Raw genomic sequence first — 15,753 nt, 5'->3', positions numbered from 1 at the left:
AGCCCTGTTCTTCAATTACTGATTTTGTTGTATCATAGCTGTGTATTAGCATCTAAGTATTAAATATTGCATCATATGTGTTGGCTAAAAGATGACTTGTGGCAGCATTGCGGTTTCCAAATTGGGAAAAAAGTCCTTGCCAAGAGCTTCTCTGATCAGACCTTCTCATTTGTTTTCTGTTTTCCGAGTGAATTTTCTTTTTGCATTTTTAACTCTGTAATTTTATCAACTTTCATATGTGAGTTGATTCAGTTAAGAAATCCTGCCAATGACTGATCTGCATCCCTCCACATTATCATACAAAGAGCCTGATCACAAATCTGTCCTGTCGGGTGCACGGTGCGTCCTGATCACATTATAGTTTGCCGAGCCCAGCTGCTCTCCTCCGGCACCGACACCTGTCCCATAACTCCTCCGACACCGTCGCAGTGTGTCAGCACAGTTGCTATTCTCAGCAACCGTTGTTTGTCCTTGTTTAGACAGGATGTTGACAGTAAGTGAGGTTTAAGGGAACAGGAAGGGAGCAGAAACGGAGGCAAAGGCGATTAAGAGTTTCCTGTTCTAATTAGCAGTAAACCGGTGGAAGTGATGCCGGCTGCTCACGAGTTCATCTTTAACATAAAATCTGACACATTAGTAGCTTCAACATTCACATCTGTGCCTCTTTGATTCCTTCAGTCTCAAAAGATCTGGTTTGAACCTGGACATGGTGGATGTGGGGGTCTCAGACCATATTTTGGGAATATTTAGATTTTTATACCCTCATCCCGACTGGTCGAGGCAGATATCCACCCTCCCTGAGCCTGGTTCTGCTGGAAATCTCTTGCGATTAAAAAAACATCCTCATTCCTCTCCACAGTTGCAAGTTCCAATAAGAAAATCTGCATGTAATTAACCTTAGAAATGCAAAATTATACAAATAAATATAAACATATAAGCATATGCTTTCAGAGAATCCAGGGAATCCTCGGATTTGAGGTGTTTTCTTGTATATTTTTGCAGAGTTGAGTTCCAAATGAGTCATGTTCATCTCCATAACTACTAATACTGTGAGGTCTTAGGTTATGATAGTCTGGTAAAGTTCTATTTTCTGGAATTTTATAGACTTCTAATTCATACACACACCATTATTTACTTACTTTATAACTTTTATAACTTCATAACTGATAAGTACTTCGCTTTTTTACTGAAAGGCACTTTGGCACACCAGCTGTTGACCTGATTTAATTATTTTATCCTGGTTATAGAGAAATTTGAAGCATTTGTTGAAGAAAAGACAAAATAAAGCAGCACATAAAAACATCTGTCTGTTATTCTAAGTATTTATATATATACAAACAACGTAATTCGGGCAATAACTGTCCATCCATCCATTCTCTATACACCGCTTTATCCTCACTAGGGTCGCGAGGGGTGCTGGAGTCTATCGCAGCTGACTTGGGTGAAGGCAGGGGACACCCTGGACAGGTCACCAGTTTGTCACAGGGCTACATATACAGACACACAATCACACTCACATTCACACCTACGGGCAATTTAGAGTCATCAATTAGCCTCAGCATGTTTTTGGACTGTGGGAGGAAGCCGGAGTACCCAGAGAAAACTCACGCATGCACAGGGAGAACATGCAAACTCCATGCAGAAAGATCCCAGGCCGTGATTTGAACCGGGGACCTTCTTGCTGCAAGGCGAAAGTGCTAACCACTACGCCGCAGTGCAGCCCCGGCAATAACTGTAATTATTGTAAATATTTTTACCAACACTTCCACAAAATTTCTTATATGGTATTTTATTTATTAACCACGCCTGACGGGTACGTCAGCGGGGTTATTGCATTCGGTGCGGTATCTGGCTGGGCATGTATGTATGTATGTATGTATGTATGTATGTATGTATGTATGTTTGTATGTGGCTATGTCCGGTCCGATATCTCTGCAACCGCTGAAGTCAGGATAATCAAACTTGGCACTGAAGATCAGTCTAAGGTCCTCTGCTCAGTTGTGGAGTTACAGGTCAGCAGATCAAGTAGGGAGGGAGATACGTACGATGATCAAAATTGATACATATTGCATCAGTTGTATAGGGAGGACAGGGTTTTCGCCAGCAGAGGGCGTGGTTCTGCCCTCTACTGAGGGCTCATCTAGTTATATATATGTTGACATAAACTGTTTTTGTAATTCACTATTTGCCATGCAAGGACAAAAAGGGTTTTGATTTGATTTGACTGATTTATTTAAACTTGCTTGGGTAACTCATGATGCCACTCTTATGTTTTTCTACTGGAAAGCTTTTTTCCTTTTTCTTAAAAGTCTTTGGCACAACAGTGCAGTCTAAAGCTATCTATTGCTGCTAGCTCAGTTAATGTGAACAAACTACATTTTTCATTAAAAATTCCAGCCACAATGAAACTATGCAACAAAGACAGTCATTAGATTTGCATTAAATGTGCTTGAATGAGTATTTTGACAGGAGTAGTTTGAGTGTACTGACCACGTTTTATGTGTTAGATGTCTTTTGCCAAATGGTTCAGGATAAATAAATTAATGTTAAATATTCACGTTTTATTCCAAAACATTCATGAAAGGAAAGTCCTGAGCTCATCTAGCCAACTGAGCAGAGACGATGTGGATTAAAACCGCCTCACCTCCCCTCTGTTCAGCAGCATTCTGCAGGTGCTCCTGTCTAGATACTGCAGAATAAATAATATATCAGTGTGGCTGCTTTTTCTTGGAATTAAATCCATGCTTCTTGGTTCTGAGAGGAAGTTCTGTCACAGCGTGTCTGTTGTCTGTGCAAAGGGCCACTTAAAAATGTTTTATCACCTCTTCCAACCCCACAGGAGCTCTGTCAGAAGCTCAGGATCGCGTGGCATTTTTAAAAATAAAGCTCCAAGCAGCAGCAAGAAAAAAGAAGGAACAAGTGTTACAGATGTTGAGCTTCGGAATGACGTCTGTTCACAGATACTGGATGAGAAAGCCTGTTTTTTGCAGCAATAACTTCCTCCTGCTTTGTTTTTGTGCAGTTTTCTCATGATTTTCTGAGACTTTGTTTGCAAATGTTGATTCAGGAAACAAATCATTTCTTCTGTCTTCACAGTCTGCCATGTTTCCACCAACAATCACACAACAACAGCATCACATTTGGTCATTATTTCCATCTTTTTTCACCTCATCTATCCCAAACCAATCCTTGTGTCCTTATTTAAACTGTATTTAGTTTTCTGACTTGCCAAGCAGCCCTACCATCCTCCAGGAGATTTATTTTCACCTGTGAACGCCCGGCGCTGTGGTTGCTTAGCGATGAGACTGAACATAAGTGACAGCTCAGATGGGAGAAATCGAACGTGTTGTGTTACCGACGGAGCTTCTGGAAGTCTAATTCTCAGTACAGTCTAGCAGAAAACAAAGACGTAGATATAAAAAACTTTTAAAATAAATACACTGTAATGACATTTCTTAGCACAAACAGTCCTCCTTTAGCTCTGGATAAACATAAAGTGACTTTCTCTCTGCAGTTTTGTGAAGCATCTTTGTTTGGGTTTGTTCTTCTCTTGTGCTCGAGTTTCTTCAGTCTCACCTTCCATGTCTAATTTGTCCCATTTATCAACACGAAAAGCACTCAGAGAGCACAGTACTCCTCCAAGGCTGCTCGGTCATTCTATCATTTCCGACGGATAAAATCTTTAATCAAAAAATTAGCTTGCACTGAGCACAGGCGTGTGTTATGCATGTGAACGTTATGTACGGATACCGAATCGCAGGCAGCAGGAACTGACGGGAAACACTCCCACAAGTTAATCAGCTGTTTCTTGTATGATTTCTGACAAAAAGTCCTGATAAGTCCTCTGCAGTCATTTTGTAGTTGGGTCATATTCATATGATTGTCAGCAGGATTACAATCCGACTGCAAATCCACTGCTGTGGACCACAAATGTTCATAAAACTGTAACTGTGAATAATTTCTACTTTTTAAAGAAAATTTTAATACTTTGAAGACATTTTTAATGTAATTTTTAAAATATTTTTTTAACTCTTCTCAGCTACCCCAGATGATGAACTTGAGTTGGACAGATTTTGAACAGTACAAGAGGATTTTTTTGAGCATGTTCTGGACATATTTGAGTATTTTTTAGTCATTTTGCACATATTTTGGGTAATTTTTGCCAAATATTGACAGCATTGAGAGAACACATTTATTTTGTGAGGTCAAATTTGAGTAATTTTGAACATACTTTTATTGTTTTTAGTTATTTTTGGAACCCTTCTAAGCCATCCTAGATGTTTAACTCATTTTGGACAGATTGTCAACAGTAAAAGAGGATTTTTTGAGCAAGTTGTGGACAAATTTCTAATAATTTTGGACAAATGTGGAGAGTTGTTAAGGTTTCCTGTATCATTGTGAGATAGCGGCATGGTGTCACTGTAACCATGACAAAAAGTGAACACTACATCAGCTGCCCACTGACGATTACATGATTGTGATCCTACTACAGATCCACCGCTGTGGACTTATCGAGACTTAAACCATCTGAAATGATACAAGGAACAATTAATAAAATTGTAGGGGTGTTTTCGATCCCATCAGTTCCCGGCACCCACTACATATTAAGGTCACATGATTTAGTATCGTAACGTACACATGCATAACCCACACCTGTGCTCAGCATAAGGTCATATGTTATTTAAGATTTCGTCCATTGGAAATGATATGACCGAGCAGCCTTAGCGCAGTATTGTGCTCTCTGAGTATTTTTCTTGTTGTCATGGTTACAGTGACACTGTGATGCTATCTCACAATGATACAGAAATCTTTAACAAATCCGTGGATCCAGACTATAAGCTGCATCACTGCCAAAATCTAATCACTTGATCCTTGTGTCATTTCTGACCTTCCCTGAAAATTTCATCCAAATTCATTAGTCCGTTTTCGACTAATGTTGCAAACAGACAGACAGACAGACAAACCAGTGCCGATCATCACATAACTCCACTGTGTTCCTTGATGGAGTAATAAACTGAATGTCAGCATTAAAGGTTATTTCAGGCCAAACTGCACTAAATCACGTGTTTAAATTCCTTCCTTGTGTTGCGGTGACACACGAACACATGAACCCCCTCAGGACTCGTTTTTACTTCCTCACCTGTCCGTTAGCCTCCAGTCACCTGACCAACTGTTCCTGCTCTTAATTTAGTCCCCGGCTCTCGGCTATAATTAGAAAACTGTTGACCCTGAGTGCTCACCACATCAGTAATGTTGCTGCGTAGCTGCTGGGCAAAGCTCCCCGCTCGTCTTTTACTGTTTGTAACCTTGTCACACCGCGGAAACTTTGTTGCCTTATGCACACGAGAAACTGAGGCTTGAATGGTTCTACCTGCCCTTCTTTCTCTGGTTGTGTCAGACATGTTTGCTATCTGGATGACTGCAAGAATTACCTAAATTCAGGAAAGCTGCACTAAGGGTTAGGGAATCTTTATACTTCATACCATGCAGAATGCAAATAGTGAATTTCTATCTCCATCCTCCCCAGGCCAACAACAAAGTGGCTTAATGATTTTTATCAACATCAAAAACAAATAAAAAAATCCAGCAGCATGGCTGCCCAGCTGGCAGTGATTGGAAATAGAGCTGAACAAATTAGTAGATTACTTGTATGGCTGACCTGAATGCCTCAAAGCTACAAAGCTTCTGTTGTTGCTATGGTAACCAGCATGCCTTCCCTCCCCCTCTCCCCCTTATGATAACCACAAATATCCCAAAAAGCCCACGAAATAAGAAATAACAGCCCAATATTATTCACTATCCATCAACATGCATTAGTTTTTTAGTTTTCACCATAATTTTAGTACCTCTGAGCACTGATACAGATTTACAACTCAAGGTACAAACATGGTGCTGAGAGAGCTTTACTGATGCATGTCTACTGGTTGTTGCTGCCATTTGGGGACAAAAAAATTGTGGAGAAACTAAATGTTGAAGCGACTTTTGTTCAAGTTTGTGCAGTTTGTTGGTCCTTTTACTTTTGCTCCTGCTGTGAAAAGACAGTGGATCATTGTAGATTATAGTGGAGTGATAAAAATACTGGACGGACATCAGAGAACAGAAACCACAAGTAGCGCTTCGAAGAGGGTTGATGAAATGACAAAACAGCGCATAAAAAATAAAAAATTGTACCAGATTTAGATTTGGCTAATTAAAGTAGTTCCTTTGCACTCTGCTCCCAGTGCTTCTGAAACATTTGTAATGTTCACTGGAAGTCTTAACATGTCAACAATGAGCACTGAATTTAAACTGCGTCAAAACAACGATCTGTCAATCTGAGTTTTATTTCGTAGAAGAAGAAGATTTCACAGGAACCAAATTTGGCAAGGAAATGTCACTATAACCATAGTTTTGTGCATTGTAGCTCTGGCAGCACTGCAAACATACTAGCAAAAGACAAAAGAAAAACCATATTGCAAACCTAGAGTTTGGCAAATTACACAAAAACCCAAACTAACAACTTAAGGCACAAACATGGCGCTGAGAGAGCTTTACATATGCATGTCTACTGGTTGTTGTCACCATTTGGGGGCAAAAAAATTGTGGAACAGAAATCTTTGGCTGGTTTTGTTCAGGTTTGTGCAGTTTGTTGGTCCTTTTGCTTTTGCTCCAGGCGTGAAAAAGATAGCAGTTATAGTGGAGTGAAACTGAGTGATAAAAACACTGGACTGACATCAGAGAGCCGAAGCCACAATCAGTGCGTACAAAAATAAAAACTTGTACCACATTTAGATTTGGCTAATTAAAGTGCAGCGCTCCTGCAACATTTGTAATGTTCCCTGGAAGTCTTATATGACAGACGTCAACAATGAGCACTGAATCTCTGAAACTGTGTCGAAACAGTGACCTGTCAATCTGAATTTCATTTTGTAGAAGGAGATTTCACAAGAAGCCAAATCTGCGAATAGGTAACGAGGAAAGCAACAAAACAGCTGCACATAACTGGAGCACCGATTTGCTGAATGTTTTTTGTTCATGTAGCGGTTGCGTACTTTCTCTCTTGCATTGTGTGAAGAATTAAGCTCGGTTTATTTGCAGGAGCAGGGCTCTGGTGAAACACACCGACATTATTTCTCTCAGGTAAAAGGTAAAAACTCCAGCTATTACACAGAGACAGGATACAGCAGACTGCGAGCATAATGTTGTTTATTAACATGAAAGAATATTGGAAGTGTACCTGGAAAAGTTGCATTCAAGCTGATAAAATTACAGAAAAATGTGTACTTTATTCTGTAAACAAGTTGATGCTCTTGTAAAAGCGTTTGGCATATATTTTACAACTAAAAGCCAAAGGTTTAGCCACCGAAACAAACTTAATTAGCATTTTTCAGCAGCGCTTATACTGATCGACTTACCATGGAGACAGGACACAGCAGACTGAGAATGTAATGTTGGGGAGCACATCTTAAGTCTGCAGGGGCCCAGAAGAGGACGTTACATCTGGTCACCGTGGGAAACAAATATGTAACATGTAATGACAAGTGATGGGAAGTGGAACCATTAACTCTGCTACACTCAGACACTTCAGGATGATGAAACTGAACTCTGTCTTGGTAGTTTGACCCTCTCAGACTAATACCCGGTGCACAAACACTCGAATACTGGAGAATACAATGAGCTTTTTCCAGTTTTTTTTTTTTTTAAATATTATTTTTTGGCCTTTTCTAGACTTTATTGGACAGGAGAGATAGAGAGAAACAGGAAATGGGGAGAAGAGTTGGGGGAAAGACATGCAGCAAAGGGTCACGAGTGGGAAACGAACCCGGGCCACTGCAGCTTTTTCCAGTTTTAGTAGCTGAGGAGACACCTCCGTTAGAAGCATTTTTGTGTCATTTTGGACATTTTGACAATTTCGCCGTCATTTAGAACATGTTTCAAGTTATTTGGGAACCATTTTGCATCATTTTGTAGACGTTTTGAATCATTTTGGATGCATTTTTAGTGATATTAAACAATTTTTGGACTATTTTTAAGTCATTTCGAACATGTTTCAAATCATTTTGGGCAATTTTTGAGTAATTTAGGACATTTTTCAAGTTATTTTGGACAATGTTTGACATCATTTTAGACAGGTTTTGAGAAATTTTGGAGAAAGTTTGAAAAACTTTGGACATTTTGAGTCAATTTGAATATTTAGTGAGCCATTTATGACATGTTTGAGATCAATTTTGAGTCATTTTCAGACAATTTTCATGTCATTGAGACAAAACATGTGAAACAAAACAATTCCTCAAAAAAAATAAGTTGCAAGCTGAATGCTTTTTTATCAGCATGTGCAGATATCAAGTGTGTTCCAGCAGCTCTATGTTCACTTGTGGTTCACTAATCCAGCTCAGAGCATCAGAAAACATGCAAAAACCCATTGAAACATAATAATATTCAGGAGTCTGCAGCAATAACATCCTTGCAGTTACCCATTGTTCCCTGAAAGATCAGCCCTGCCAACCATGATTGAATGCACTGTGATGGCAGTGTTGCAGCGTTGCCAAAATAAGGTATTAAAAAGAAAAGAGAGACCAGTCGCAGTCTGGAAGAAATGTTCTCAGCCGGAGAAGCACAGAAAATTAGCTTTAATAGAGTAGCCATCATCTCAGACAAAGTGTACGAGCACAACCTCAAAAATACCACCAGGGTTTCAATTATCCTCACAGCGGGGGCTCCTCCAGCGAATCAGCGGCTGGCAGCTGGATAACCGGAGAAGTCGAGCAAAGGGGAGCATTTCATGTGGTACTGCTCAGAAAAACAACCAGACAGGCTGCAGGTGGAGAACCGACCGAGCACAGCAATGAGCGGTGATGGTAAAAGCCGAGAGAGAGACGATGGATGGAAGCGGCACACGAACCTCAGTCACAGTTCAGAACAATACTTCAATTTGTGACTTGAAAGGTCAGAGAAGATTCAGCAAACAAGCAGCAGGGCAAAAGTTTTCATGCATTCTTTCACTTGCTGCACTCATTAAAAAAAACATCATGTCTGGAGTCAAAGTGGTGAACAACAGCACTTCTACATCTCAGAGATTCAGCACAAGAAGCAACATTTTTTCTGAAGACATATTTGACAAGTAAACTCCAAAACTGACTAAAGGTGGAGTTTCCTTCCTGTCTTCATAAACAATGACAGCAAACAGACCTTTCTTATTGTTCAACACAGCACAGATGATGTTTTTTGGATGATTCACACTAAAAACATCATGAGCAGACGAGTGTAGAAAACTTTCATTTTGTTTAACCAGTTAGTAGTTCATTGATTGCAGAAGAGGCAGCTTGATGCCATAATGAATCCAGTACATACATATATTTATATAGTACTACTGAAAATCCGTCAGGGGAATTTAGGCCACAGTGCACAAACTTTTAGACGTATTGGAACAAGATGCATTGAAAAATTAAACGATAAAAAATACAAGTTAACATCCGTGCACCAGGGCTGCACAGTGGAGTAGTGGTTAGGACTTTCGCCTCCCTGTGCATGGGTGGGTTTTCTCCGGGTACTCCGGCTTCCTCCCACAGTCCAAAAACATGCTGAATTGCCCGTAGGTGTGAATGTGAGTGTGATTGTGTGTCTGTATATGTAGCCCTGTGACAGACTGGTGACCTGTCCAGGGTGTCCCCTGCCTTCACCCGAGTCAGCTGGGATAGACTCCAGCACCCCCCATGACCCTAGTGAGGATAAAGCGGTGTATAGAGAATGGATGGATGGATGGATCTGTGCACCGACAGATGACAAAAAGGTGATAAATGACTATTTTTACTGTACATCTGCTCTGTTACATATCAAAGTGTTGTTGCTGTTCTTATAGCTGCTGCTTTAAATGAGTTTACATCATTTGAATCATGATCTTTTGTGCTTTCAGGCGCTCTAAAATTTGATTCAGAATGAGCAAATTAGATGACATTAGACCTCTGAAGCTCACCAACTAACATGTTGAACATAAAAGTTGAATCCTCGATGAGTTTGATCGACTCTGACCGATCTCTCCTGCTTTCTGTGTCTCTGCAGCATCTTTTGGCAGCTACTCGGACTGTTTATCTCCATCTGCTCCGTTCGAGTCAGGTCACTATCTGGCTGAGCGATGAGCTCCTCGGTGGGCAGCCACGGCGACGTAACGAGCTTCTGGTTTGAAAACAAGATCCTGGGTCTGGGCCAGAATGTGGGGAAGCTCGCTGACAAACATATGGAGACTCCAGAGTGGCTGATGTCACCTTATTTAACTCAGCTCTGAGTCCTTCATGGTGTAAAGACAAGCAGGGACGTTCAGGATTATCGGCACAAATACAAAAACTGCAAGGGAAGATACCATTTTTTCTCTTTTTAAACTGCTAGGTGGTCTGTTTTATACTTAAAAACAAACCTGAAGCAGAGTCTGTGACATGTTCTCCAAGATGACGATGACAAATCATGGCAGCATTTGGTGGAAACAGTTTGTGTTTATCCAACGTTTACACTGAGACGGATTCATCTTCTGGTTTCTCTGCATCCACTTAAAGAGACTAAAATATTTTCTGATCAACGGTAGATTTCATTTTTCACCTCAGATAGACGATGTAGGAACACGCATGATTATGAGTCATTTGGTAACTCATTTGAATGCTCTGCAAACACACAGTTATCTGGAAAAACCTCAACAGCATTTAAAGTTGAAATGACAGAAGCGACGTTCAAAATCAAATTTCAGAATCAGTTTCTCCTGCCAAACTGTAAGTGGGTTTTATTTGCCTGTTTTACGTGCATTTTCAAATCAAGCCAAAAAAAAAAAAAAAATTCAACAAAAGTGCCAAAGATTTAACAAAAAAGGGGAAAGTTGGTTGTTGGTGGTGCAGTAATAAAATCAACAAATTGCAATAGAATCTATTAAATAAATTAGAAAATACACGAATCTCTGAGTTGTTGGGTTTTCATGTGTATATTTGTAATTCCAAACTTAAGCTCTAAATTAGCCCCGTTAATCTCCATATTTAATAATGCTGTAGGCCATAATAACTTTCAAATTAGTCGGGTTAAGTTCCAAAATGTAGAATTATATTAATACCATAATAATACCGTACGGTCCCAGCAGCATTATTATAGAAGTCAGGTTATTCTCCATAATTAAAAACACTTCAGGGTCTCAGCCTTAATATGTATTACAATCAGGTTTAGCAGACTTTTACAGCATTTTTGTGGGCTTTTAATCCCTAATAGGTAAATTAACCACACCATAAATAACACAAAAGGCCCATACTTTCTTACTTTCAGAATTCAGAATTTGGTGTAAACAACATGAAAGCATAGATCCATAAAATTAGAAAACTTTGACAAAAATTACAACAAAAAGAGATTGAAAATCACAAAAACGGAGACAAAAAAAACTACAAAAAGGTCAAATATTAGACAAAAACACCAGAGATTGAAATGACAAAAAAATTGATAAGAAAAAAGCAACAATGACACAGAAAATGACAAAAAAAGAGACAAAAAGCAACAAAATGATTGAAAATGACCAAAAATGACGCAAAAAATATGACCTTAAACGTGCTGTTTTTGTCATAAGCGTGGGATTAGACAGTAAATCCATCATGCACTAATAAACAAATGTTGAATATGAACTAGGAGCAAGCTTATCAAACTGTAACCGCCTCATTAATTTATGATTTCCTGAAGATCCCGTTCTTGTGACGAAAATGTAACAGTAAAATAGAAACATCCTGACAGCAGTGATGGTACCTCTATGTGAGAAATGATTTCCTGATGAACTCATCTTTCTGATGTAAATAAAAGAACAGTTTGATCTGCACTTTTATTTTAAAAGCATCAATTGACAGCCGCTTACTGCAGGGCGCTTCACAAAGGAAGGTCAGCCTCATAATATTACATTATAGAGAGCTTGCTCAATGGGAATCTTGGGATTTGTCAAGTTTCTCTGTAATATATTATTGTGAGGTCTTCACCTTATTACGTGAAGTGTCTGTTGTGAATCGATACGATATAAAGAAAACTGAGCTGAACAAAGAGAAAGAGTTTCCTGAAAAAAATAAACTCCTTTCAACAGGAAGAAACCTCCAGCAGAACCAAACTCATGGATCTCTTAAAACTCAAGAGTTTCTTCTTATTATTTTTTCTCCTGTTTTTGAATTGCAATTGTGATGGCCTAAAAATACTTGAAAATGTGTGAAAAATCTGCATATTTACACAAAAACCAACGAAAAGTCTGATATTTTACGGAACTTGCAGAGGTGTGAGCCAAAACAAGGCTCTAAGACCAGGACGTGTCAGCTCCAGCTATGAAAGTTGGTAAGCTAATAAGTAAGTCAGTAAAACGTACAACAATGTAATTGACAACCAAACCTAAAAGACAACAGGAAGTCGGCCATTTTGAATTATGTGACACATTTTGGATAATTTTGGTCCAATTTTTGCACATTTTCAAAAGCAAAAATTCAAACAGCGTAACCACAACAGAGGGGAAATTTGTCTAAGATGTACACCAGGCATGATTGATCAAAAGTTGTCAAAATGCTCCACAAAAGTCTGAGGACATGGAAATGGAGGACCCTGGAATTTTGACAATTCACCATGAAACAGGAAGAGCTGTCTAACTGACCTGTATATGCATCAATCTGCCTCAGACTTTACATGTGTGGTCAGAGTCCAGCCCTGATAATATACCTAGGCCGAAGTACACTCTCAGTCACAGCGCCACCTGGTGGACTTGCTTGGATTTGCTGACCAGCAAAGATGCGAGGACCCGACCAACGCTGCTTACAGCTATAATTTATTATTGTGTTGAACTAATTCTACTGGAAATGCGCTCAAATTTCTCACTTTGGAGACACTCACATGGATTGTGATGCTGCCGGTTTGTAATAAACTCAGAGGAAAAACTCCTGCAAACAGCAACAAATTTTTATAATCTTTTTAATCAAAACCCAGGTTTCATTTATTAATGATGAGTCTCTGTATTCTGTTAATCTGTCTCCACTGCAGTAACATTTTATTGCTATGGACGTTTCAGTTGGTATTACATGAGAACAAGGAGAGTGTTTTGATGATTGTGACACTAGATGTGCTCTGTGTGATGCTTTTGTACCAACATTAGTACTGAATTGTGGAAAAAAAATGTCTCCAATCTACTTCAGACAATTTGAAGTACATCAGTGGACTGAGTGTCCGTCTGTTAATGCAGCAGCATGGAGTTACTGCTGTACTAGAAGGGACATAAATTTATAGGAAAGCTACCAGGGTGCTCATTCAGACATGAAGCCTACGAGTTCAGATGTTGTCAGATCAATGGAAAAAAATCACACAAACACGTACAATAAGAGGAGAAACAGCACAAAAGAAGCCGAGTATCATGACTTGTTTTTTCAGCGGTGCTTCAACTCAACCGTCATTTAAACATGAGAAACTACAGAAAACCTCTGTTAGTGGGAAAATTCTTTCATGTATTTTGTGTGCTCGTGTTTTTGTCGTATTTGTTGAAGTAGAGTGCTGTTGGTTTCACGCTGTAAGGATTTCTGAGGAGACAGATTCTGATCTGTGAGTCTCCTGATGTGTCAGAACTGCACACAAACTCACCCTAAATGAACCGTTTACTCACCCTGGGTCCAGAGCAGAAACTGAAAACTGACTCCGGGAGATGAAGATGTGTTTTCTCACGCATCTAATTTTCACATGAGCAGCAGATTATGTAATTTACATCACTCCAGATGACTCCAATGGGAGATATTCTGACTTCCCGCTGGCTGAAATGTAGAAATGCATTTCCTTTTACTATGTTTCTGCTTTAAAGAAAAAAATCATTTTAGATAGCATTATTGTCTTGTCATTTCTTGATGTTTGTGTATGCAAACTGCAAAAACTAACAATACAAGTGTCTTTACAACAGCACATGTAATAACTTTTAGTTGGCCACAGAGAGTCTTTTATCAAGCAGAACATCCAATCAGCCGCAGGACAAAATGTGAAAAAGCAGCATTCTGGTACTTAATACTCCAGGAATCAATAGACGCCAGGGGAGACTGCCAACACCAGCTCCCTGATTAAAATCACAGAAGACTTTAATTTCATCGTCGCTCAACCTGAGAACACAACAATGCGCTGAGCTACAGTTAAAGGTGCCAACTCTGCAGATTAAACCACCGTAGTGACACAGTTATCCAGAGAATCCACATGCAAACCTTCACAACACTCAGCTGGAGCATCTGGAACACTGGACTAACTCACCTGAAGAGCAGCAGCAAACATAACACACCTCTTATTGAAGCGTAGAGATACGCAATGTGGGTGTATGATCACAACTGTGCTTCAAATCAAAACTAAAACACAGCAGAAAACATGCAGCAGTTGCATAAACAACACAGACTGTGTCTTTTCAATATGTGGTCATGAAAGTGTGAAGTGTTGGAAATCAAACAGACTGAAAAAAGCACTTTATATCCGCACACTTCACTCTCAGCGCCACTCACAAAGCCTTCAATCACACGCCATAGGCTCGGTGTGAAACAGATGCGTGACTCGTTTTTCACTGCCTGCAACAATCACTGACTCCCTCTGCTGTTCTCGATCTGCGGAGCACCGACCAGCAGCTCCACCCGGCGGCTGCAGCGGCTTTGGTGCAGAAAAAAAAAACAACACGAGCGCATCGGTGCCAAGTTTGCAACAACCAGCTCTGAACTGCACAGATTCGCAGACAACTTACTGATCTGCAGCTCTATAAACCGCAGGTCTGTGATGGAAAAACCAGCCAGAAGCAGAGAAAAATGAAGCAAACTTCACTCACCTCCTCCACGGTCAGAGGCATGCAGATGCGGTACTCCTTCATCAACATATCTCCGTGCGTAACGGCGATGGCAACACGGAGGAGGATGGACGGTGTCGAAGGTCGGTCCTGGGGACGACCCTGGTGATTAAATTCGCTCACTGAGATCCACAAAATCCTGGAATCCTCGCTCACTCCTGCATCACCTCCTGCGACTGCTCCGCTGCGCCTACGTGAGTCTCCGCACACAGCAGCTCCAAGAAGGAGAGGTTCTTTAACGGCGTGAAACCAGCAGCAGTCACCAGGTTACCAAAACTCCTCCAGCAGGATCAATTTTAGCCTCAAAGCCGAGTTAAAAGTGTAAAAAAAAAATCACAACAAACTCTCAAACAAGTCGCTTCCAACAGAAACGGCAGCTTTCTGGAGCTGCTCCGGTCTGCCGTCGGTTCTGCGTCTTGACGCACCGACGCTGCTCCTCAAACCGCTTCCAGCTCCTCAAGTTAGTCAGCGTGTCTCCGGATCCTCACAGCTCCGTCCAGGGATGCGAGACGGTGTGCAGCAGTTGCGTAAAGTCACCGATAGCGAGTCAATACAGAGGATCCGGATCAGCCCTTCACTGTAAAAGCATCGATTTAAAAAGAAAAGCAACCTGTAGTCCACTGTGCCGTGATATAGATAAGGATAAATCTGTATAATAACCGAAATAATCATTCCGACTGTTTTAAGGCAGCTTCATTGAGCCACTGATTTCTGGCATTTCTGGCATTTCTGGCATTTGCCTCAAATGATCTTATTTTAATGCAAAACCGGAAAACCTGCGCGTATTTCTGTTTTAACACAGATTTTAGGCAGCGAGCTTCATCTCAAAATCATAAAATCAGAACGATAACCTTTAGTTTAAATCAGAAATCCTTCATTTGGGACACTGTAACGCTGGTTTACCTTTGCAGAAGTAAAATAATAAAATGACGTTTCAT

General features: G+C 40.2%; 1 protein-coding gene across 1 annotated transcript in view; it reads right to left on the bottom strand.

Annotated features, from left to right (window-relative positions):
- pitpnc1a (phosphatidylinositol transfer protein cytoplasmic 1a) overlaps window positions 1–15,348 on the bottom strand; it is an 82,333-nt gene extending 66,985 nt beyond the window's left edge. The window contains exon 1 of the mRNA XM_022201241.2: window positions 14,798–15,348. Within this exon, the coding sequence (XP_022056933.1) occupies window positions 14,798–14,845 (48 nt within the window). The 5' untranslated portion in view covers window positions 14,846–15,348. The remainder of the gene's footprint in view (window positions 1–14,797) is intronic.
- Between the last annotated feature and the right edge of the window lie 405 nt (window positions 15,349–15,753).

Source organism: Acanthochromis polyacanthus, chromosome 21 (assembly GCF_021347895.1).
Source record: "Acanthochromis polyacanthus isolate Apoly-LR-REF ecotype Palm Island chromosome 21, KAUST_Apoly_ChrSc, whole genome shotgun sequence".
NCBI lineage: Eukaryota > Metazoa > Chordata > Actinopteri > Pomacentridae > Acanthochromis > Acanthochromis polyacanthus.
Note: the sequence above shows the minus strand (reverse complement) of the source record. Positions and strands in the feature narration are given on the sequence as shown.